The sequence below is a fragment of the Macaca nemestrina genome, chromosome 10, assembly GCF_043159975.1.
Source record: "Macaca nemestrina isolate mMacNem1 chromosome 10, mMacNem.hap1, whole genome shotgun sequence".
Taxonomy (NCBI): Eukaryota; Metazoa; Chordata; class Mammalia; order Primates; family Cercopithecidae; genus Macaca; species Macaca nemestrina.
This window is the reverse complement of record NC_092134.1, coordinates 141,251,128-141,275,753: the sequence shown is the minus strand read 5'-3', so window position 1 is coordinate 141,275,753 and position 24,626 is coordinate 141,251,128. Positions and strand designations below refer to the sequence as shown.

Genomic DNA, 24,626 nt, shown 5'->3' with positions numbered 1-24,626 from the left:
GCAAACAGCTTCACAGATAAACCACTATAGAAGTTTTTCTCTATAAAAATGTGACATTTAGTGACGTTTTATTTTCATTTCACTCAATAAACCTTGAATGCCTACTCTGCCAGGCAGAAAAGAATCCAAATCATACTGAGTATAAACTCTAACAACTACATGTGCATTCGTCTACCCTTGGGTGACAGCCATATAGTAATTCAACTGTTCAACTTCCGGTGACAAATGAAACACCACATATTTACACACTGAAGCTGAAGCAAGCAGAATTCATTTATTTACTTTAAATGAGGGTGCTAGGGCTGTTATTAACAAACCCACAGAAATGTTATGAGCAACAGGAAGACAAGTTGTTTATGTCTTAGTTTTATTTTGCCTCTATTTGATACTGATCAAGGAACACAGCTACACAACCACTGCCAGGATTTTCTCCTGAAACCTCCAATTTTAAAACTGATGGGAGGCAATCCTTGCCTAGCTTATTTTACAAAGGGGTAAAGTGGTGGTAAGCATACAATCAATACCAGAAATAATCATGATCATCACTTCAACTTAAACTCAGAGGAAGAATGAAAATGTACTCCCAAAGAGCTCTGCTGGGGGGTCTTCTGGACGTGTCAAGTTCAGAAATCACCAGTGGGTGTCTCTATGAACTCTCTATTACAGAAAGGAAGGCATGGGAGGAAATAAATGATTTTTTAAATGGGATTAAGTGTTTTCATACAAGAATCAGAATTTGATTCTTCACGTATTTCATTATCACAACTGGATCTCACCTCTTTAATAGCACGGCTACTATACCATCTCATAATTTAGAAAATAGGCCCAGGGGATACATGTACCAGCTGCTCTAAAGCAACTTCCATAAGAGAAGTCAAAATACATCACTGCCAGCTCCATTCCCTGTAACACGCCTCCCGCCCCCCAACCACCATGAGTTTTACATGCTTTTTGTAATTCTCTACTGAAGAAAGGCCTCAACATACTAGGATCTGGGAGGTTTTTGTTTTGCAGGGGATAAGGAAGGCATCCTATTCTTGAGGAGTTAGATTTGGAGAAGAGACTAAAAAAAAGCAAAGGATTATTTTCTCAATTTAATGTTTTGTTTAATTGAGAGTTCCATTAGAAACTTGGAGTACAGTAAGAAATCCTTGAAAATACAAACCTATATTTGGTTTGGATGTACAAAAGAAAATACTTGTATGATTTAAAAAAAAACCCTACTAAAAATTCCCAAAATCAATCATTAATACATACGAATACATTTTTTCTGTCACTTCTCCAAAGAGTAATAATACCTGTTATGAGAAATGAGTGAGAATGGACCCTGTGCGCACGGCACGTAGTACAGTTCAACCCTATGGCTTTTGTTGTAAACTTCAGAATCCTCAAGAGGGCTCATACTCTATTGACTAAACCTGCTTGGGGGCATGCTGTGGCGCTCTGGATGTTCGGGAGCATAATGTAGACGAATACGCCAATGGTTCTTGGGTACTCCACTGCTTTTCTGAGACTGTAAAGAACCTCACCTCCTTGTCACCGAGTGTGCTGGCCTTGCCTCCCATTCCTTCCTTCCCCCTCCCATTGTTGCCTCCACTGGAACAGACCTTCCTCCCCTGCAGCTGAGCTCCCTCCTGCCCAGCACACACAGACCTCCATCATGCCCACACTTTGCCCCCAGTGGGCCTCTCTGTGCTGTTCTAGTCCTGCTTTTATCTTTCTAGCTGACTCCTCTGTATCCTTGCTGGCCCTCAAACCTAACCATAAACCCTCATCGGTTCCACTTTACACTCACTCCTTCAGGGAACAGCTTTCTTTCATGGCTTCAACTACCAAATTACTTCAGACAACTCCAAACCATCTCCAGCCCTGCCCTTACTCTGAGGGGCTGGACACCTCCACCCGAATGTCCTGCTACCAGTCCAGATCATTACTTCAAAGTAAAATGAGGGCTGATCCTCAAACCATATTCTTGACCTCCTGTCTTTCTATTCCACCAATGCTTCTGTCATTCTCAATCTTCCATGTTCAAAATATTGTCATTTTAAAAATTTCACCATTGCAATGCCCTTTCCATTTCAATTTCTATTATTCTAATCCCAACTCTCATCATTTCATATCTACTCCACTGCAATAATCTTCTCACTGTCCTGACTCCAATTTCTTCCAGAACCAGTGCATCCCCATGAAGTTAACACACTGACTTTCCCCACACATTTTCTCTATTACGCTCCTGTTCGTAAGCCTTCAATAACTTCCTACTGCTAAGAAAATAAATCTCAAAATCCAGAGTCTGCCATTCCAAGTCAGCAAATCTCTTTACACTTGCTAACTACCACAAACCAGTATAAGCCCTCTACACCACATCTCCCTCACTGGCCCTTTTACACACCAGGTTCTATGCCTCTGCTCTTGCCATTCTTCCTGCTGAGACTGCCTTCCCTCTCCTCCATGCAAGCTAAGTTCTACCATATTCCTGAGGCCCAATTCAAGACCCATCACTCTATAAAGCAGGGGTATCTAATGTTTTGGCCTCCCTGGGACACCCTGGAAGGGGAAGAATTGTCTTGGGCCACACATAAAATACACTAACAATAGCTGATGAGCTTAAAAAAAAATCCTCTAATGTTTTAAAAAAGTTTACAAATTTCTGTCAGGCTACATTCAAAGCCATCCCGGGCCACATTTGTCCAGCGGGCCACGGGTTGGACAAGCTTGCTATAAAGCCTTCCACAATCACAGCAGTCCATTCATTGCTCAGAATCTATCCACTGGCACTTGGGGTACTCTATCCTGTATTGTGGCTTACCATAAACATGGATATATGTAGAAAGAAAATACACTTGGGTGTTTCCTGTCTCCCCAGTGAAACTGATACCCCTAGAAAGGTTTATATTAGGCCTTTTAATTTCATCTTTGTACCCCCAATGAAGGTGATGACCTTTCGCTATGACATTTTATGTGAATGTTTATGCGAATGAAAAGTTTATTTGTTGAGCCAATATACATAATGTATGTCTCTATATGCACTTGTAATTTGATATGAATAATAAAACAAGAAATGACTAAAAACACGAGCTTATTCAATCTATCCGGAAACATATTCTGTTAACTAGACAATGGAGGGCTGAAAGACATCTTCAATTCTGGATCACGCTTTTTTAAAGAGTCGGTGGTGGGAGAAAGATCATCAACGGCCGGGCGCGGTGGCTCACGCCTGTAATCCCAGCACTTTGGGAGGCTGAGGCGGGTGGATCACAAGGTCAGGAGTTTGAGACCAGCCTGACCAACATGGTGAAACCTCTGTCTCTACTAAAAATACAAAAAAAATTAGCCAGGCATAGTGGCGTGCGCCTGTAATCCCAGCTACTCAAGAGGCTGAGGCTGGAGAATCACTTGAACTCAGGAGGCAGAGGTTGCAGTGAGCTGAGAGTTGTGATCGTGCCATTGCACTCCAGCCTTGGCAACTGAGCGAGACTCCATCTCAAAAAAATAAATAAATAAAAATGATCAATGAAACCCTTTTCCAAATATTAACTGAACAATCTAGTATATCTCATAGTGTTCTTCTAGCTCCTGGCCAATGCATTATATTCAAGAACTTTGTGCCATTCATTTGAATCAAAGAATATTTAATCTATTTTAAACAGTGCTCAGTCAATGATTTAAGTTCATCTATATTGAAGTTTAAATTATATTCTGAAATTAGTATTCATCACAACATACCCGGTGACATTATTCAGTATTTATTCCCTTCTACATGTCAACTAATAACTTCAAAACTGAGATTTAATTCTTTTACTTCTTTTTGAAATAAAACTGCATGCACTTGAAGAGTGACACAATTGAGCTAAAATATTATCTCAAAGATTGTTAGTTTCTTTATAAAAGTGAAACACTCTTACCTTGTATAAACAAATAAGGTTCCTTCCACATCAGTTTTCTCCTAAACAATAAAAACAAAACACACAAGACATGTATGTTCTCCTCATTCACAAACGTATAAAACAACTTCTCATGGAATAGGAATTATATCCAACTTCAAGCAGGTGAAACTGCAATGGGCCAAATACACCCAACATGAGGAGTGATTCTCAGGAAAAGGAGAAAGCAAGCTCTGGGACATCAGTGTGCCTCTGCAGACTAGGCAGCAGGAAGCAGGCTTTCTTCTGTCATTTACAAAATAAACCATCATTATCTCTCTTTACCAAATACAGGGAGAGCAACATACCTCTAGCTGAAACGACGAGAAAGTAAGTGTGCTATGTGGATTTAATTAGAAAGAAGAGCGCTGCCTTTTTCTCCAGCCACCACACTGGGTGTGGAGCAAGCTGCAGACATCACTGGTGTCTGCATTTCACTATTCTTCATTTTGTTTTCCTGGTTCATTTTCTCTTGCCATATCCAGTCACTTAGGAGGGCAGATGATCTGTCAATAACTCTACTTTAGCTGCTAGATAGAGAGGGCAATGATGGCCACAGAGTTCTCAGATGAATCAGTCACCTACTTAGTGTAGTCTATTTACAGTCAAGGTCTGCCCCGAGATCCCTGAAGTAAAGTTACACAAGTACTACCAAGTTAGGACTCAAGAAATTTGCCTGAGAAAATCTGGGAGAGGTGGTAAAGTTAAAATGATGCTTCAACTAGTTCATTTGACATTTCTTTTCCATTTCTCCAAAGGCAGGAAGCCGGGCCATTATGATAATATTCATCCATATAATGCATACTAAAAAACATACATGTAACTATCCAGGTGTTTGATTAACCAGTAACCAAGCCTATTGTAATTCAGAATTTAAAATGTACTTCTGCAATTTACATGGTTTAATTTCAGCATTCTATTTAAACCCCTGATATTTTATTATTAATATTCATGACCATAATCATTCAAAATTTAAGTACTCTATAATTTTGGTGAAAAATACACCCTTTTAAAAAAAAAGTGTAATGTCAAAACAGCAATTTTTAAAAGGCACACAAGGCATGATCCTTTCACATGCTCAAGCAATTTCAGCCAATTTCTCATTCACTTTAGTTCAGTGGGCCTCAAAGTGTTATCCCCAGATCATCAGCGGCATCAGCATCACCTGGAACTTACTAGAACTGCAAGTGTTTGGGCTCCTACCCAAACCTACGGAATCAGCAACGCTGGGGATGGTGCTCAGCAATCTGGTTTTCATTAACCTGTCCCGGTGATTCTGATGTATGCTAGTCTGAGAGCCACTCACTGCCTCAGCTCAACAACATACTCTCTGCCCATGAAATTATATTACAAGTCCTGAAAACAAAATCCATTATGGCACAAATCGTATCAAGTTATTATCAAGAGTAAATGGCTATAAAAAAATCATTAGTAACAAAATTTTAAATCTCAAGATGTTTATTATTATGGAATATGAAATTATAAATAAAGAATTTAGACTAGGTACAGTGGCTCATGTCTGTAATCCCAGCACTCAGGGAGGCCGAGACAGAAGGATCACTTGTGGCCAGGAGTTCAGTTTGAGACCAGCCTGGGCAACATAGTGAGACCCTGTCTCTACAAAACAAAAATTTTTTTAATTAGCCAGGTGTGATGACACATGCCTGTAGTCTCAGCTACTCAGGAGGCTGAGGAGGGAGGATGGCTTCAGCCCAGGAGTTTGAGGCTACAGTGAGCTATGATTGTACCACTGCATTCCAGCCTGGGCAACAGAGGGAGACCCTGTCTCTTATAAATAAATAAATAAATAAATGAATTTCGAAACTACTTTAGCCAGTTTCTTCCCTAACATACAAGCATAGGTAAGAAAGTCAGGGACTTCATCCTTACACTAGATCCACTATAAAGTTTGTATAAATCACTACCACATACTGTGCAACATATCCTGATTTCTGAAATGTGGCTCATTTGCCCCTGTACTTTGAAAAATATCCAAGTCAAAATGAAAAAATATATATACAGAAACATTACTTATCTTTCTTTGAAAACAAACGTGGTTAATTCCTATCTGTTGACAACTGTATATCCTGAGTGTACTTTAAGCACTAAGAATTACTTAAACCCAAACCACCAAGGTATTAATCAGGAAAATGGCCCCTACAGTACAGTAAATGCTACCTGAACAAATTTTTGGCTGTCCCTAAAGTTTAAATGATTCAGTCAGCATGTATTCACAAGTCCACAAAGCATTTAAAAATAAATTTGTAAAAACTAAGTATTTGGTATTACTCATTATATTGTCAGGAAACTGAGCCAAGATACAGGTGACAGAACTAGGACTTTGCAGAACCTCTATGTACCGTCAGGATCACGCCCCACAAGATCAAAACACTCTCCTGGTATTCCAGTATTTGACCTTGGACTGTTTCATCTTAGAGATCCGAATCAGGATATCTATATACATCAGCACACATAAAACTAAATAGCTTCTGACTTGTTTCCTTTCTTCCTTGATGTAACAGAAATTCTCTTAATTAAAAAAAAAAAAAAACAAAACCTTTAATGCCACATTTTAGTTTTTAAAATTCCAAGGTCAGAAATGTAAAAGGCATGCTTCTCCTAAAATTAATCTGTAACTTAAAACAAGCAATTGTCAAAACTAAGATTTTATTTAGCATTACACACAAAGAATATGAATCTGTTCATAGGAAGGAGTTGTGTTTCAGTAATCACAACCTGGGACCTATAGTGGGGTTCTTGCCAGATCATGCTGGGCTAATTAGCTTATTATGATATGTCTCAGTTTCTCCATTGAAAAGAGATAACCAGGCCGGGCACGGTGGCTTACACCTGTAATCCCAGCACTTTGGGAGTCCGAGGCAGGTGGATCACCTGAGGTCAGGAGTTCGAGACCAGCCTGGCCAACAAGGAGAAACCCCGTCTCTACTAAAAATACAAAAATTAGCTGGGCGTGATGGCAGGAGCCTGTAATCCCGCATACTAGGGAGGCTGAGGCAGGAGAATAGCTTGAACCGGGGAGGCAGAGGTTGCAGTGAGCCTAGGTTGCGCCATTGCACTCCAGCCTGGGGGACAAGAGCGAGACTTCGTCTCAAAAAAAAAAAAAAAAAAAAAAGAGAGAGATAACCAGCTTACAATACTCAGATCTTTTGATGAAAAAAACGTCAGGTGCTCTATGATACCTGAATAAAAGAGACTTTGAAAATGTACATTTCTGTTCTATTATAGCTGCCCAAATTCATGCATTTTCCTGGCCCCTCCACAGTTATCCAAGGGCAACCAGATTTTTTTTTTCTTTCTGAGCAAAGTCCAGGGTTAGGGATGTGCAGAATAGTTAAAACAAGATTAGATGTTCCTTAGATCCTTTAAGGAGGACTTTTAAGTATTAGTTACCAGTCCTGGGGTATTTTAGCTTAAATTTTAAAAGTACAATTTGACAATTTAATATTATATTCTATTATAAAATCTAACAAGTGCTAAAGAAATAAGCAATTCAGAATTCAAAATACTAAAAAACCCAAAATGGAATATAAAATAGTGCTGTTTTGCAAATTTTGGGGACTGCACACTGACACAAAATAGCTCAGCACAATCTCTATTTTAACTTGATTATTCTCAATTAAAATAATCAAAACGTAGGCCTCAACTTAGCCTCCCAAATCTCTTAATCATGCATGTAGCATCGGCGTCACCTATGAAGCTTTCAACAATCTCAAATGCCTGGGTCTCATTATCCAGAGGTTTTAGTTTGGCATTTTTCACTTTTAAAAAACTGTGAGTTAATTGGCTACACCAAAAACTTAGAAAACCACTAGCTCGGAACACAACCTCAGTCACTGCAGGGCAGTTTTCAGGCTCAGCTCACCTGGCCTCTATTCTGCAGATGTCCTAACACTCTTCCCTTCAGTGCGACAGCCAAAAACGTCTCCAGACGCTGCCAAATGTCACCTGGGGGCAAAATCAACTCCAGCTGGGAGCCACTGGTCTAAGGACTGACAGCTGGAAAATACCAGGGCTATGGTCTTCAATTGACACACAGGTATTAATATTTTGGAGGGGGGCATCTTTCCTGGCAACAGGGAGTAGATCTAACTCTAAAATTCCTATTCCAGTCATGACATAATCTTTCTTAATCCTTCTTTAAAGCAGTTCATTTTCTATACACCTTTCCTTCCTAATTTCTCCTCCTCTGAAAGGCTGAAGTCATTCTTCATCCATTTTCAGGGCAATAAGAATTCCCCTCTTTAACATCTTCCCTGCCTTCTTGTAAATACTTTCTCCTCTCTTCTCAAGAATGTTCTCATATTCTTATTAAGTTTACATTCAAATGGCTCCCACCCAGAGTGACAGCACATGGAGACAGTGGTCATAATTTGTTTGCCTCCAGCAACTGCTCTGCAGCTGAACTAGGTCTCTCTCTTTGTTTTTCTGGCTACGACAGCCTTGAATATTAGAACTTTGAAAGAATGACCTTTTCCTGAGTGAATTATACCCTGTCTGAAGGCAACATGTCCAGCAAGCAGGAAAACATAACTCCTGTAAATAATGCATTGTGACACATCTGCTTTTTGATGAGGCTTTAGGTATCTAATAAACATCTGTAACTATCTTAAAAGGTATCTATCACATAGATAACGGTCAAAAGCCTACAGGAAACAACTATTATTCAAGAGAAATGCTCTACTTTCTTTATATTAATAGTTTCTCAGGATGCTCCAGACTCGAATCCCAGTGTCAAGTCAATTTACACAACTATACATCTCTGGTCCTCATCTCTCTACTATGGAATTAACTTTTACAGGATTATAACATTATGCCTTTGGCATTTTTCTACACAGCAGCAAAACAGCCTTATGTAGAATATCTTCATATATACTTTTAATTACCATGGAGGAAACTGTCTACTATGTTGCTCAATGTTCTTTATGTAAAGACCTAGGTGACAAATGCCCCTGGAAACTAGGGGGAAATAACCTTTCTCCTGATTAAGTGGTAGGCTTTCTATTACAGAAGAATGAATATTAAAGAGCTCTTCCTGTTCTCCTTTTGAGTTTGGCTACTAGGAGCGCAGACCTAAATTCTTTGCCCCATTCCTGTAAATTTCCTCTGTTAAGAACTTTGGGCAAAACTGTTTGTCTATCCCATTCTTGCTTGCTTTTTTATTTTTATGTTAATGATTTTCAGGTGAGTTTTTACTACAGGCTGCTGAACTACACTGGAGATAAGTAGGCTTATGAATGTGGGTGTTAAAAAAAAACAGAGTTGTTCAACATGGATGTTTTCCTTGCTTAAGTTCTGGTGTTTATACAACCGACTTGAAGAACACAAAAAGTTTATCTGAAATCCATTCATCAAGGCTAAGTTCTCCATACTGTTTTGTAACTTATTTTAAAATGATGGATATCATATATGTGATATTTAATGGGCAATATATAATGGATGATGAATATTATTTGGACAAAAATCATTATGAGGAAAGAAATAAAATTACATCTCTCTACATTCGAGTGGGTGGGTTACAAAATTACAAGCAGCAATTCCTGCAACAGGATTCCAGTGTTCTAGGCTTCTACCCCATTCTAACTGTGAGGACAATGAAATTTCATTCCATTACCATTTATTGGGACTCTGCTTTGAGAAGAGCACTAAAATAATCTGGCTCCCAAATGGCCTCCAATATCAAACTTGGTGGGCTGTCGTATAATAATCCTCCCAAGAGCATCAGCCTCCTTCTAAGTGTTGGACTCTGCCCCATTTTGTCTTTTATTTGACGAGGTTGGCTCTTTTCTTGGCGTTTCCCTAGTTTACAACTTGCAGATTTCTCCCCTTCTATCAAGTTTTGATTTCTCTTTGTCCCATCTAAGACTGACATTCCAAAATCAGAACTCTGCACTTTTATTCATCTGCTGTCCCTGCCTCCCCCATAGCCACAGATTCACTGTAACAGAACTCTGCTTTACTGTCTCGAGCACATCGGTCTTCCGACCTTAAGGCATCAGGTCCTTCCTTTCCTTCGGCTCTCAGGGTGCGGTACCCGATCGGTCTGGTCTCCCAGCGTTGGGTACGTTAGAGATTTAAGTCTTTTCCCCAACTCCAGGTAGCTCCACAGATCCGCCTCCCTTCCCCCAAACCCCCGGGAGCGCATCTCCACAACTTCGGCCTCAGGCCCCAGATCCACCCACCTCCAGGGCTTCAACGTCTCCTCCCCCTCACCGGGTCCTCCTGTCCTGAGTCTGACGCCCCCCGCCTCCACCCCAACCCTGCTCTGCACTGCTCCGCCGCGTCCGCACGCACCCACTCGTTGGCCCGATGGCCGAAGGTGTACAGAGCCACCTGGCTGGCCACGTCCACGATGCGGTTGATATAGGGGTCGTGGCGCTGCAAGGCCGCTAGGCTGATGTCGCGCCCCTTCCCCACCAGGCCGCCTGCCGCCACGGCTGCCATCTTCCCTCCCTCCCCGACATAGGCACGGGGCTCTTGGAAGCCACTCTCAATAGATCGCAGAACGAGCGAGCTGCTTCGCTACCAAGAACCCACGGCGACCACAAGGCCCAGGAGGCCTTTTCCGGCTCCAGTCACCCACACCCTCCCGCCCGCCGACTGACGCAAGGCCTCACTAATCGATGGCCGCGCTCCGCCCACTGAGGATCGTTGCCACTGGCAACGACAAGCCCAGGCCTGCCCTCTGCATCCCGTTTCTTTCTCCAAGAGCTGTTTTTCTTCACGCTCGAGCCTTTGAGCTGTGTGCGCGGTAGGACTTCCTTCTTGGATGTGTTCGACGCCTTGGCATATCTTTTCTTTGGCGCTTCAGTGATCAGACCTATCACAATAAATAAGCCTCGAGCATCAAGAACTCTGAAGAGAAAGAGAACTGAATTGATTTCTGAATGCGCTAACACCCAGTGGTTCTCAAAGTGTGGTGTGGTCCTGGAACCCCTTGGGAGTTTCTGAGACCCTTTCAGGGGATCTGCAAGGTCAAAAAAAAAAAAAAAATTTTTTGATGACAATGCTAAGACTTACTTATTTGACTTGTTCACTGTGGTGACGATTTGCAGACAATGGTGGTTAAAAGTGCTGGTGGCTTAACCCAATCATGGCAGGGACACCAAACTGTATTGCTAGTGAAAGTACGCACGTGTCACTAACCTGCATTCTCAGTTAAAAAAAAAAAAAAAAAAAGCTAGAGAGCCAGTGTCACCTGATGGTGTTCTTGATAAGCAGTAAAAAGTATAAATTTTATTGAAGCTTAATCCTTGGGTACCATTCTTTTTAGTATTCTGCATGAAAAAAATAGGAAATAGGCATAAAGCACGTCTGCTACAAAATGAAGTGTGTCATACTTGTCTCTAGGAAAATACTTCTGTGCTTGAGTTGTGGGCCGAATTCATGTTTTTTTTTTTTTTATTTTCATAAAACATTTTACTTGAAAGAAAGATGGGCAAACTATGATTATTCAAACAGGTACTTGACAGACATTTTCCTGAAAATAAATAAAGTGTGCCTGTCACTTTCAGGAAAACAAGGGACAATTACTGCTGCCAATGATAATTTTTAAGCCTTCAAGCCAGAATGAAAAGTTTAGAAAATGTGTATCTGCTGCCATGAGCTTGACAACGTCTCAATATTTAACGTTTTTTTTCTGATGAGATCAATGATGATATTAATGAGTGCAATTTTAACAAATCTTGGCCGGGCGCGGTGGCTCAAGCCTGTAATCCCAGCACTTTGGGAGGCCGAGACGGGCGGATCACGAGGTCAGGAGATCGAGACCATCCTGGCTAACCCGGTGAAACCCCGTCTCTAGTAAAAAATACAAAAAAATAGCCGGGCGAGGTGGCGGGTGCCTGTAGTCCCAGCTACTCGGGAGGCTGAGGCAGGAGAATGGCGTGAACCCGGGAGGCGGAGCTTGCAGTGAGCCGAGATCCGGCCACTGCACTCCAGTCTCGGCGACAGAGCAAGACTCCGTCTCAAAAAAAAAAAAAAAAAACAAAAACAAAAACAAAAAACAAATCTTGTGTAATGGAAAGTGTCAGTATCTCAGAGATCTGCTTAACTCAGTGGTCCAATATTTTCCAAATGACTGATGTCTCATGCTACATAATCATGCACAGGCAAAAGATCCATTCCAGGACAAGGTGGACTAATGGATTTTTAATGTAACAGTATGAAAAGTTAATAGGATTTCAGATAGTACATTGCAGCTAAGCTTTGAGAAACTCCAGCTTGTCAAGTTTTGGTATATTGTCCAAGAAGAATATCCACAGTTATCTGAAAAAGTCTATTAAAATATCCATCTCTTTTCCAACTACATTATCTATATATGAGGCCAGAGTTTCTTCATATACTCCAAACAAAACACACATAGCCCGGCCTCTTTAAAGTTATTTTTAATTTCCAACGTGGTAAATATAGGTAGATATAACTCATATAAACAAAAGTTCTCTGAGGGAGTCCTTAATATTTTTTAAGAGTGGGCCAGGTGCAGTGGCTCACGCCTATAATCTCAGCACTTTGAGAGGCTGAGGCGGGCAGATCACAAGGTCAGGAGTTCAAGACCAGCCTGGCCAACATGGTGAAACCCTGTCTCTACTAAAATTACAAAAATTAACGGGGCGTGGTGGTGGGCACCTGTAATCCCAGCTACTTGGGAGACTGAGGCAGGAGAATCGCTTGAACCCGGGAGGCAGAGGTTGCAGTGAGCCGAGATCCTGCCTCTGCACTCCAGCCTGGGTGATAGAGACTCCACCTCAAAACTAAATAAATAAATAAAAAGTAATTTAAGAAATGATTTTTAAGAGTGTAAAGGGGTCTTGAGACTAAAAAGTTGAGAACGGTTGATCTAAACCATTTATCTAGCATTAAATATTAGAACAACTGTGCAGACATTATGACATTCATAAATTCTTACCTATTTGATATAGAAATATCATAGATATGGCACACATGCCCTGTCATAATAATATGTTGCAATATAATCTTTGCAGTCACAATTCAATTGTACTGAAATTCTTGGTTAAGCTGCGTTTTGTAGTCTCAGTCCTGTTGATTCCCAAGCCTAACTTCCCAGTGGGGAAGAATATAGCAACGGCTTTCAAAGAACTTTTTTTGACTGAGGCTGGGGTTATTTGCAGTCTGACCCAGAACATATGTTTATATATTTATACCTGATATTAACTAGAATAAATGTTTCATGAAACAATACTAAGTGATACAGACATTTTTTAAATTGCTGTTTGTGACTTTGTAAATTGATTTCATGATCAACTAATGGATTGTGACCTGCAGTTTGAAAAACACAGGGCTACAGCAACTGAACAACCACACAAAGCTGACTAGACAACTTTCCATGTTAGTTCACTGCCTTTTTCCAGTGTTACTGACCTGTTTGCTCTTCATCGCATACGTGCTTCCAAAAACGAGTCTAATTTGTAATATGGGCAATGGAGAATTTTGTGATTAACACTTGAACTAGTCACACTCTCTCACTTGATTAGCTGTTCTAATTTGGATTTTTCAGCATGAACCCACAGATTCTACTTTGCATTTCCCTCATACATATAATGAGGCCTTGCTTTTCTTTTGTCTGTTAAGTTCCATGATCCTTACACAGATCATTTTCCAGTCTTTCCATCTTTAAAGTGTAAAGAATAGATTGTGGCCTCCAAAGAATGAATTGCTTTGAGCTCAGTAGAGAAGACAGGCAGTATGGGGGCCGTTGTAAAAGCTTAAATGTTCATAAACCAAAAGTGCATTCGGGTCTTGGTGATCTGTATGACTACAACTGCAGAGCATTTACTGAGTGCTCACTTGATGAAATGCATTAATTCTTCTTGATTTATTGTTGCTTCTTGTGTCTGTGCTGAAATTACATGGTCATGTCATCTCCGGTCTTTGATCTCACTGATGAGTAAGATGAAGATACCCTTACTGTGTTTATGGGAAAGATTTCACACATGTGAACAACATGCCAATATGATGCTTAGTAGAGAAGGGTTGATTTTTTGTGTGTTGAGAGTTAATGAAACAACCCACCTTCTGTTCCAACCTCCTTGTATCTGAACTCTTTTCTCCCAAGTATCTCACACATTCCCATCCCTGTACCTTCGCCCATCTGTCTTCTTAGCTTGGAATGACCTTTTCCTGGAAAACTCACCTCCTGTCTTCTCCCATACACTCCTTTCAGCCTGTGAATCCTCAGTGCAGTCTGTTGCGATTTTTCTTGTGGCACTGAACTCACTTTATCCTGACTTAGACTTATTTCTTTACTATGTTACATATACTTTTTTTTCCAGTTCTTAAAAAAAAAGAGTCACTGTAATAAAAGAGAATTGTTATAGAAAATCTAGTCTGAAAACGTTATTGCAATTGAACAAGAAATGTAGCTTTGAGTTTCTTGACAGATAAGCAAAAAGGAGGAAATAGTATGTTTCATAAATTTTTATTTATTTATTTATTTATTTATTTACTTTTGAGACAGGGTTTTTCTCTGTTGCCCAGGCTGGAGTGCAGTGGCAGGATCACAGCTCACTGCAGCCTTGACCTCCGGGGTTCAAGCAGTCCTCCCACCCCAGCCTCCCAGGTAGCTGGGACCACAGGCGGGTGCTACCATGCCCAGCCAATGTTTTTTATATTTTGTAGTGATGGGGTCTCATTATGTTGCTCAGACTGGAGATGTTATTTTATTTATTTATTTTTTTTGTGACGGAGTCCGGCCTGTCGCCCAGGCTGGAGTGCAGTGGCGCGATCTCCACTCACTGTAAGCTCCACCTCCCGGGTTCACGCCATTCTCCTGCCTCAGCCTCCCGAGTAGCTGGGACTACAGGTGCTGCCACCTCGCCCGGCTAGTTTTTTGTATTTTTAGTAGAGACAGGGTTTCACCGTGTTAGCCAGGATGGTCTCCATCTCCTGACCTCGTGATCTGCCCGCCTCGGCCTCCCAAAGTGCTGGGATTACAGGCGTGAGCCACCGCGCCCGGCCGGAGATGCTATTTTTTATGTGCTTATCACCCGTATAGTCTCTCTAGCACTTGGTCCAATGCCTTGTGCATAATAGAGATTCAATAAATGCTTATTCTTTCGAACTAAACCCAGAGTTAGTGGAATTTACTCATTAAATGTCAGCATTTTTTAAAGAGCTCATGATTTATAAAATAATGAAATCCAAGTTGGGATAAAAGAACATATAATAGCAAGTCCTGATCTCTCAGATTTTACATTCTAAGGGAGATAGAAAAAAATGGAAAGGTTTTTGGTTTTTTAACTTTCAAACAAAAAACTCTTGAAGATGAGACATCATACTCAGAGAAAAAAGATAAATAATGTTGCAGTGACTTCAGCATTGCCGTATTGTTCATCTCGTCGGCCCACAGAGCTTTATTTTTTTTATTCTTTTTTCTGCCCCCCAAAGTCCTAAAGCTCTGACCTTCTAGGATGACGCCAGCCTTCTGCCTTCTTTCTATTTGAATAATCTGTGTTTGTAAAACCAGGTCATCATCACTTATCCAAATATACTAAGTTGCAGGCTCGATATTAGTAAAAGACCGTTTCAAATAGGCAAATTCTTTTTTAATCCACGTAACTTCCGTTTCTGTTGGCGTCCAGAGTGCTGGCGCACTTCCACTGCGTTTCCATAAGCCTCGTCATGATACCTTGGACAAATATTGGTGACTTCGGGTTTCATGATTATATTATAATTGTCATTATGAGATTAAATATATGCTCACACTTGGTTTTATAAAGTTGGATACTGCAATTTAAAACAAGTTTGTAGTATGATAAAAAAAATATGTTTGGGTCTGGGGTTTTTATACTGTGGCGATGACTGGGTAAGACAAAATTCAGCACCTAGTCAATTAAGATAATTGTAAGAAGACAGTATGTTTAGATTCTTTGAAAATCAGAATATAATTGAAAACCGGTTTTGTAGGTGTGAATGAATATTTGCACGCAAATATGGATTGACTATATCATAATTTTAAAACACAAATACACAATGTGCTTTATTAGTACTCTTTTCTTTGTTGTGTAAATACCCTCTAAGTCTGGCATTTGTCCTGTAGCAGAATATGTTAGAATGAAGAGGAAGAGAGGAGCTTCCAGGATGCCCCTAAGAATCTGTGATTCTGAGATGACTTAAACAGCCTCTGATGCTGTGCTTTTACCATGTGTATTAGTTGCCCTTTTTTTGCTAGGAACTTTATTCCAAAGGATGACAGAAGTGAAGAATTAACTCCCTCTCCCTGTGGAGGAGAACAGTTTGAAGCAGTGTGTTATCAGTTGTTTTCAATGCACGGTTCATTTATTTTTTTAAGCAGCAGAGCACAGTAGAAAGGGCACCCCCCTGGAAAGGGAAACTAGTTTCACCTCTTTCTATCTATGTGACATTCAACCAATGACCTCACCTATACCTTGGGGAACATAATATTTGCTCTACCAATTTCACTGGGTAAATGAGATCAAGTGAGAAAATGTACCAGAAAAAGCTTTGCAATCTGTACAATGTTCTGCAAATGAAAAAAAAAAAAACAAAAAAAAACTATTATAATTAGTAGTAGTAAGACTATTGCTATCTTCATCATGATTATTATTAGTTTCATGACCAGTATTATTCTTTCTAATAGAAGCCCAGAAGGGATACTTTTAGTCCAATTACCCAATTAGTGTTCAAATAAAAAAAAATTCTGCATAAGTGACAAAGAATATGTTAATTTCTAAGGCAGCACATTCCCAATATTTTTATACAATAAAGGATGCAAGTTAAAACATACTTATCAGAAATTTCACAGAGGAAGATAAAATATAGGAGACATAGCTCTTTGTTCTGCAAGGTTGTACAAAGAGGTTACAATTTGAAACAATTGTTCGGAAGCCAGAGCAGAATGAGAAGGGGCAAATATGGGGTGAAGATTGGGTGATGTGAGGAAGGCAGACATCTCCCAGGGGGGCTTTTTAGGGTAAGAGGTAACCTATACCTTTGAAAAGGTCAGAAATTCTCGAGTCTGGGCCTTATAGCCTCCTGGACTAGACCTCTGTTAACTTGACCTAGAGCGGGGTTGGGGTAATTACATCTTTTTGGAATGGAGAGACCACTCGTGAATTGACCACTTGTGAATTTTCTCTTTTGATCTCTCTTTGCTTCTCTCTGCCAGTCCTATGAAATCTATTAATTTTAGTGTCACTGTCAGAAGTCAGGTGAAGGCGTAGTGGGTCTAGAGGATCTCTACAATAGCTACTTCTTTTGATTTGTTTCTTTGTGTTTCTGGGCATCATCCTAAGATATGAGGAAGTACCTTTAATTCCACATGAAGAGATCATGGGCTTAAAATGCAAAGATCTGATGCTGCTACCCAATGTCCATGAGTCTCAGTCAAAGTAATCAGTCATTTGATTACCAAGAGGGAGAAAAAGATGTTAAGACAGAGGAAGTAGAGGTCGGACACAGTGGCTCACGCCTGTAATCCCTGCACTTTGGGAGTCTGAGACAAGTGGATCACCTGAGGTCAGGAGTTCGAGACCAGCCTTGCCAACATGGCGAAACCCCGTCTCTACTAAGAATACAAAAAATTAGCCAGATGTGGCAGCGGGCGTCTGCCCGCTACTTGGGAGGCTGAGGCAGGAGAATCACTTGAACCTGGGACACGAAGGTTGCAGGGAGCCAAGATCGCATCACTGCAGTCCGGCCTGGGAAATTAGAGTGAAACTCCATCTCAAAAAAAGTAAAAATAAAAAAATAAAGGAGGAAGTAGAAACTGCAGAAGACAAATCTCTGTTTCATTCTCAGTGTACCATGGAAAGGACAATGGAAGTTGCTTGCCATGCCTCTGAAAACACAAGCAGCTCTGTGTCACATTATTGAGGAAGATGTTATTGGATGTGGCTGATTTCACATAAAGGAGCCTTGTCCTAGGACATAGAGGAGTGTTGAGGGTTGTCACCGGATTATCTTTCACATTAACTAGGTGTGTGCTAGCTGATTCATTATCATAGCACCAAGGTCATAGAGGGATGACCTGAATGATTATCTGCTTTGAGCAAAGAACCCACAGTTCTGGGCAAGTCACGTCACTTCTCTGTGTAATAAAGAGATTGAATTAGAAGAGTGCTACCCAGCTACAGATTCCGTGGTTCTCTATTAAGCTACCTCCATTCATATCAAATGCATATCAAATCTTTACAAACATGTAGATAAGCCCAGAAACAATACTGAACGATTTGTTTAAGGGAATATCTCACACTGAAATTATGTCAGGGAAGCAGCCCATTAAAGACTTTTTAATGTTAAATCAAAACTGAGGGCTGAAAAGCCTTTCTTCTTCCGTGTGTTGTGTTCCCTCATGCTCCAAGGAAAGCTGTTGTAGGGAGGAAGGAATGTTTCCTCTTGCCATGCTGTAGGCAGCTTCCTGCCCGGGTGGATGGGCTCTCACTGTAGATTGCTAATCCAGGTGAAATGAGTATTTCAAATCACCTATGATGATTTGCAGGGCAGTCTGTAAGAAGCAGTTGGGAAAGAGTGTCAGAGACTCCTTGGTGGAATGCATTTGAAGAATGTCGTAATTACTTATTGTTCTTAACAACCTACTATGTTAGCTTTCCACTTTGTCGTTGATTTTTCTCTTTTTAAACTGATGTATGAAGCCCCAAAGGTAATTGGGCTGCAAAACATTGTGCTAAACTAACCTTAAGTCCAAGATGAGAGGCTTTGAAAAAATACTTGGCTTGGTCAGGGGCTAGAACTCTAGTAGTGGGGACAAGAGGGTAGAGGGATGAAGGGGAGGTATAGTATCTACTTCTATAATGCTGAGATTTGAGAATATTTCCTTACCCAGTCCCTCAAGCCTATCATACATATTCTATATTGGGTTGACAAACTACAGTTCACAGGCTAAATCTGGCCCTCTGCCTGTTGTGTAAATAAAGTTTTATTAGAACACAGCCATGCTCATTGAATTGTCTATGGCTGTTTGCACCCTGCAACAGCAGAGTTGAGTAGTTGCAACAGAGACCATGTGATCTGCAAAGCCTAAAATATTTACTATCTAGTCCTTGACAGAAAAAGGTTTTTGGCCTATATTATTTAAACAACTCAATACATAAGTTATACTGAGGACTTTCTACATGCTTAGTCGGCAACCAGTTTGTGCACATTGTAAATACACAATAGATTGGAAGCCCAGTTTCTATTCTCAAGGAATTTAAAATGTAGTTGAGGAGACAAAGACTAGCATACATGAAAAAATAGTGAACAGTGAAAGGCAATGTATAATCAAGGGTTCGACTGTGATGTACAGGCAAGTACCAGAATTTGGAGAAAAGGAAGGAGGATCAGTGAGACCTCTAGTAGTTGGGGAAAGCAATATTTAATATAAAAAGTTCCAGGACACAATAAGAGCTTGGTTGCTCCCTTGAGATCCATCGTAATTGGATTTGACCTGTATTTCCACTCCAGTGTCATTTAAATCACTGTTATTTTTGGCCTTGTGCTTAGAAGACACCTAAATGACCAGAAATATTTCTGAGTGACTTTAGCTGACTGATTTTCCTGGGATTTGGGATTCCTTCAATCTCCCTAAACTACAGAAAATTAAATCTAGCCATAGTGGCATAATGTCTTTATCTTTTGAAGACAATACAGCAAAATGATTGCAAGCATGAGCTCTGCAGTCAAAGAAACCCAAGTTTCAATCTCCCTCTAGCTGTGTAACCTTGGGGAGACTCTAAAGCTCTGTGCCTCAGTTTCTTCCTTTACAAAGTAGAAACAACAATAATGGCTTCTTCCTTTACAAAGTAGAAACAACAATAATGGCAACCTGCTAGGGTTATTGTGATAACTAGATCATATAAGGCCTGTGACGTGTTTAGAATATAAAGTGCCTGCCTGGTATGAAGAGGTCTCCATGAATGTTTAGTTATTGGTCATTGCTCCTGAGAATAGCAAGGTTTACATCCTGCACAAAAGAGTCATACTTACTTCCGGAACAAAAATTAGTACTTTATCATTTATAAAGGCACTTACAACAAAATGTACTAATGTAAAGCAAAGAATTACTGCTCTCCATTATTTGGTTTACTAATGGTTACAATTCTTAATTTTTAACATATCGCCATTGCCAGGCCCCTGATTTATTTCTGTGATATCCTTGGGGATCTTGGGACCAGGAGCATGATGCAAAAAACGCAGATACAGATCTCCACTCTGATACTAATGCAGGGATCTTGGGGGTTTTCAGGACCTGTAGTGACTATCTTTGGAGGTAAGGCAGAGGGCAGTGGTACCAGCCTTGTGGGCTGGGAGGCAGCATCTGCAGGTTCTCACCGATTTCTGTGGTTATGGAAGAAATTACGTAGAATCCAGACCAGTTTTTCTTATCTCTAATAAGGAGATAATGTTATAACATTTATTTTTGTGCTTGTTGTGAGTATTGCTGAAAGAGCTCTTTGAAACACTTAAGTGTTTTGATGTAATCATAAAATATGAGGCTTTAAAAGTAGGGTTTGAGCATCCACAGAAGGCTCTGTTTTCTCTGTGGATAATGTCTGATGATAACATTGTTTTCTGTTTTCCTTGAGGTAATTTGAAGATTAAAGGGCAGGGTGTTTTCCACATTTCCTGTTGGTAATAAACAGCCCTCTCCCAGTGCTTTGACCTTCCCCCGCTGCTATGGAGACTCCTAGGAGCAGTGACCAGGACCGCAGCCAGCCAGGCCCGTGTTGTTAACACGGCTGACTCTGTGGGCCTTCAGTATTAGTGTATTTATAAACAACCCCAAACACTGAAACCACTGTTTGGTTTTGTTCGCTCTTTTTAAAAATTACATGGACTTTAGAAGAAAACAACAAACTGTCAGAAAAATAGGCATCTCTCTTTTTTTTTCTTTAACCCAAATAAGCCAGTGTTTAGTCTGTAATGGGAGAGTTCTTATAATAAACATAGCAACTCATGGCTCAGCACTTCCCCGTGGAGTAGAGAGCAAGTATTGCTTATTCGCTTCTGAGATAACCTTTACATTTAATCACTTGTCTATTCAGTGAATATTTATTAAGCTCTTACCGTGAGACAGGCACTGGGTAGGAGCTGGGAATATTGCAGGGAACAAGACAGGCACATTCCCTGCCCTCCTAGAGCTTAGAGTCTCACCGGGAAAATGGACACATAAACAGGGAATCGAAATAAAGTGGGGTGAGTGTGAAAAGTTGGGGATGCTACAGGAGCATGGCAGACCCACCAGAGGCTCCAGTTTCTTTAAATGAATTGCCAAGTGTATCGACCTGAAGACACTGTACATCCTGTGTTTGTGCCTAGACCAGGGTGGAATGGTCCTAAGAATTAGAGGCTGGTCTCAGTTATTCTTGGACATAAGACTTTTCTGGTTGGTTTGAGCTTTAGGCCTTAGAGAGGAGCCAGAGACTTGTTTGGGTAGTGCCATAGGTGTCATCCTAAAGCCACCTTGGTCCCCACTGGCCTTGAAGCTAGTCAGACTAGGAGCCTCCCAAGAGCACTGGGAATGGGAGCAATCCTTTCCTACTCGTGGACTGGCAGGTCTCGGCCCAGGGATTCACCTGTGCAAATAGTACATCCTTGAACCACCAGTAGTTTTTACCTGCTCAGCTTTCTCTTGTTCTCCTTCTTGGAGTTTCCTTTCCCAAGAAAACAGACTGGATCTTCTGCTTCTCCAAACCCATCCCTCTGAGGCAAGGCTGAGAAGACCATGTTGGTCAATGAAAGGGCTAGTTTACCAGCCAGGGGACTCTGCTGTACTCTCTCTCCCTTTACTTGGTGCCGAAAGCCATCCTCAATTAGGGCTGACAAGGAGCACCCACTTGGCTACATTTATCCTCCTTATTCTTCTTAAGAAGCTACAGCTTTTACTTGCTGTACAACATCTAACAAAATAGGACCGTTAGCTTATCCCAGCCCCAAGTTTTCTGTAGTGGAGGCTGAAAACTTCAGGGGAAAGCTGTCTGGAGTCAGATGTGGAGAGTCTAGGAGTCCCCTGTTTGCCAGGGCCTAACGTGGGAAGTGGAGGAAGGGCAGGGATAATTTGTAGGCATTCAAGCTAGAATTATTGCCAAGATAGGTGGCTTCAGCCACCTCTTGGTATAGAAGAGACTGAAGCACAGAGAAGTGGCTTTTGGGAGGATACAATGGCTTAGAATCGAGAGAGAGCCTAGAGCAAAGGTTCTCAACCCTGGCCATGCTTTAAAATTGCTGGAAGACATTTAAAAAGAAGCCCCAGTGGCCAGGGCTCATCTAGAGGAGTTAATAGGATTCTGAGGTTGGGCCCTGGTCAGTCTCAAAGTGATTCAAACAGCAGGCAGGACGGAGAACCACTGCCTGGTCGGTAGCCTCTGCGCTTCCTGGGTTCAGATCTGGTTCAGTTAGTATGGGAACTTGGGCAGTTCACTTGTCCTAGGTTAACCTCAGCTTCCTTCTCTATAAAATGAGGTTGCTAATCACGTCTATTTGGTAAGATGATTTTTGAGGATTAAACAGGAAACTACAAATAAAGCACCTGGGACATATCAAGCACTTAATAAATACAAATCACTGACTTTGTCATTTGGTAATGACAGAACAGGACTAGACTTCAGGTCTCCGATTTGCAGGCAATGCTCTTTCTACCACGAGGATTTATCAAGGCTTATGATGATCAGTTCAGTGGGAAATGGGGTGCTCCCTCTTTAAAATAATTCCCTTTATTAAAAAAGACATGAATGACTTCATTTCTTGGTTCGGTGTCTCCTGGTTGAAATCATTCATATATTTGTTCATTTGTTTGTTCTTTGATTTGACAAACATTTGTTGAGTGTCTTATTAGGTGTCAAGTACTTATCAGGTCCTGAGTACTGTCTAAATATCATCAGTACAACAAAATAAATACAGACCCTACCTTCCAGGAGCTTACAGTTTAATGGAGGAGATACACTAAAACTATTATACAATGTGTCAATGAATTGATTATGACAATGGGCTTGTTTAAAACATTTCTTTCCTTTCTTTCTTCCTTTCTTTCCTTCCTTCCTTCCTTCCTCCCTCCCTCCCTCCCTCCCTCCCTCCCTTCCTTCCTTCCTTCCTTCCTTCCCTCCCTTCTTTCCTCCCTCCCTCCCTCCCTTCTTTCTTTCTCTTTCTTTCTTTCTTTCTCTCTCTCTCTCTCTTTTCTTTCTTGAGACGAACTTTTGCTCTTGTTGCCCAGGCTGGAGTGCAATGGCACAATCTCAGCTCACTGCAACCTCCGCCTCCCGAGTTCAAGCAATTCTCCTGCCTTGGCCTCTCGAGTAGGTGGGATTACAGGGGCCCACTACCATGCCTAGCTAAGTTTTTGTGTTTTTAGTAGAGACAGGGTTTCGCCATGTTGCCCAGGCTGGTCTCAAACCCCTGACCTCAGGTGATCTGCTTGTCTCGGCCTCCCAAAGTGCTGGGATTACAGGCGTGAGCCGCCATGCCTGCCTGTTTAAAACATTTCGAGAACAGTACTTGATCTACCAGGCAATCTGGGTGACCAAAATCCTAATAGAGTTTTGGTATTACCTAAGGTGCCAGACACTGGCTTTACCCACAGACCTTCTGATGTAATTGATGCAGGATGTGGCCTGGGCGTTGAGGTTTTTTAAAGCTCCCAGGTAATTATAATGTACCTCCAAGCCTGGGAAGCACTGGCTTAGAAGCTTCCTGTTCCTTAAGGATAGAGCCAACTCTGGGAAGATAGGCTGCAGCTGGGTGGTTAGGCGTCTTCTGGGACCACGCTTGGACTTTGGGAATTTGGAGTTTATTCTCTAGGCAATGAAGTACAGTGACAAGTCTTTAAAAGGGGAAGTGACATCCAAGTTTCAGAAAGGTAATTCTGACTACAATTTAGACAATTGGAAAGGCTGGACACAGGGTAATTGTTAGGAGGAAGAGATGACACCGAGGGCCTACATGAGACTGGGATGGTGGCATTCCGACGCTAGGTAGCAGCAGAAACCCGGGCACACGGGGGAAAAAAGAGAATAAGAGCAACTAAAATGTTCTGCTTCTGCTGGTTTCCAGCTTTGAAATTTAATGGTGGCCTTGTTAGTAATCATCTAAAGAATTCAGTTAGTACTTATTAGCTTGGTTGTAAATGGGGACAGTCCCTTCAAGAGCTCTCAAGCATTTGAGGGTTTCAGAATGATACAGAGATAATCGATCACCCTTAAAAAATAAAAGAACTCGACCGGGCGCGGTGGCTCACGCCTGTAATCCCAGCACTTTGGGAGGCCGAGGCAGGCGGATCACGAGGTCAGGAGATCGAGACGGTCCTGGCGAACACGGTGAAACCCCGTCTCTACTGAAAATACAAAAAAATTAGCCGGGTGTGGTGGTGGCACCTGTGGTCCCAGCTTCTAGGGAGGCTGAGGCAGGAGAATGGCAGGAACCCGGGAGGCGGAGCTTGCAGTGAGCTGAGATCACGCCACTGCACTCCAGCCTGGGCGACAGAGCAAGACTCTGTCTCAAAAAATAAATAAATAAATAAATAAAAATAAAAGAACTCGGTTAGCTTTTACAGTTACCCAGTTAATTTTGGTAATGTAGATCATTAAGCTCCCAGATAGAATTTTTCACAGGAGGTGAGGGGAGAAGAGATGGTCTGGCTACTTAGACTCCAATTACCTGCATAATTGCCAGATACCCACTAAACATGGTGATGTAAGCATGGTTTCAGTCAAT

General features: G+C 41.3%; 1 protein-coding gene across 4 annotated transcripts in view; it reads right to left on the bottom strand.

The window, feature by feature from the left end:
- Positions 1 to 10,530, bottom strand: part of LOC105484116 (decapping mRNA 1B) — an 84,279-nt gene extending 73,749 nt beyond the window's left edge. For all 4 annotated transcript variants that reach the window (XM_071070644.1, XM_011745423.3, XM_011745425.3 and 1 more), the window contains exons 1-2: positions 10,236 to 10,530; positions 3,906 to 3,946 (exon numbers count right to left, since the gene is read on the bottom strand). In XM_071070644.1, the coding sequence (XP_070926745.1) occupies positions 3,906 to 3,946; positions 10,236 to 10,385 (191 nt within the window). In that variant the 5' untranslated portion in view covers positions 10,386 to 10,530. The remainder of the gene's footprint in view (positions 1 to 3,905; positions 3,947 to 10,235) is intronic.
- Between the last annotated feature and the right edge of the window lie 14,096 nt (positions 10,531 to 24,626).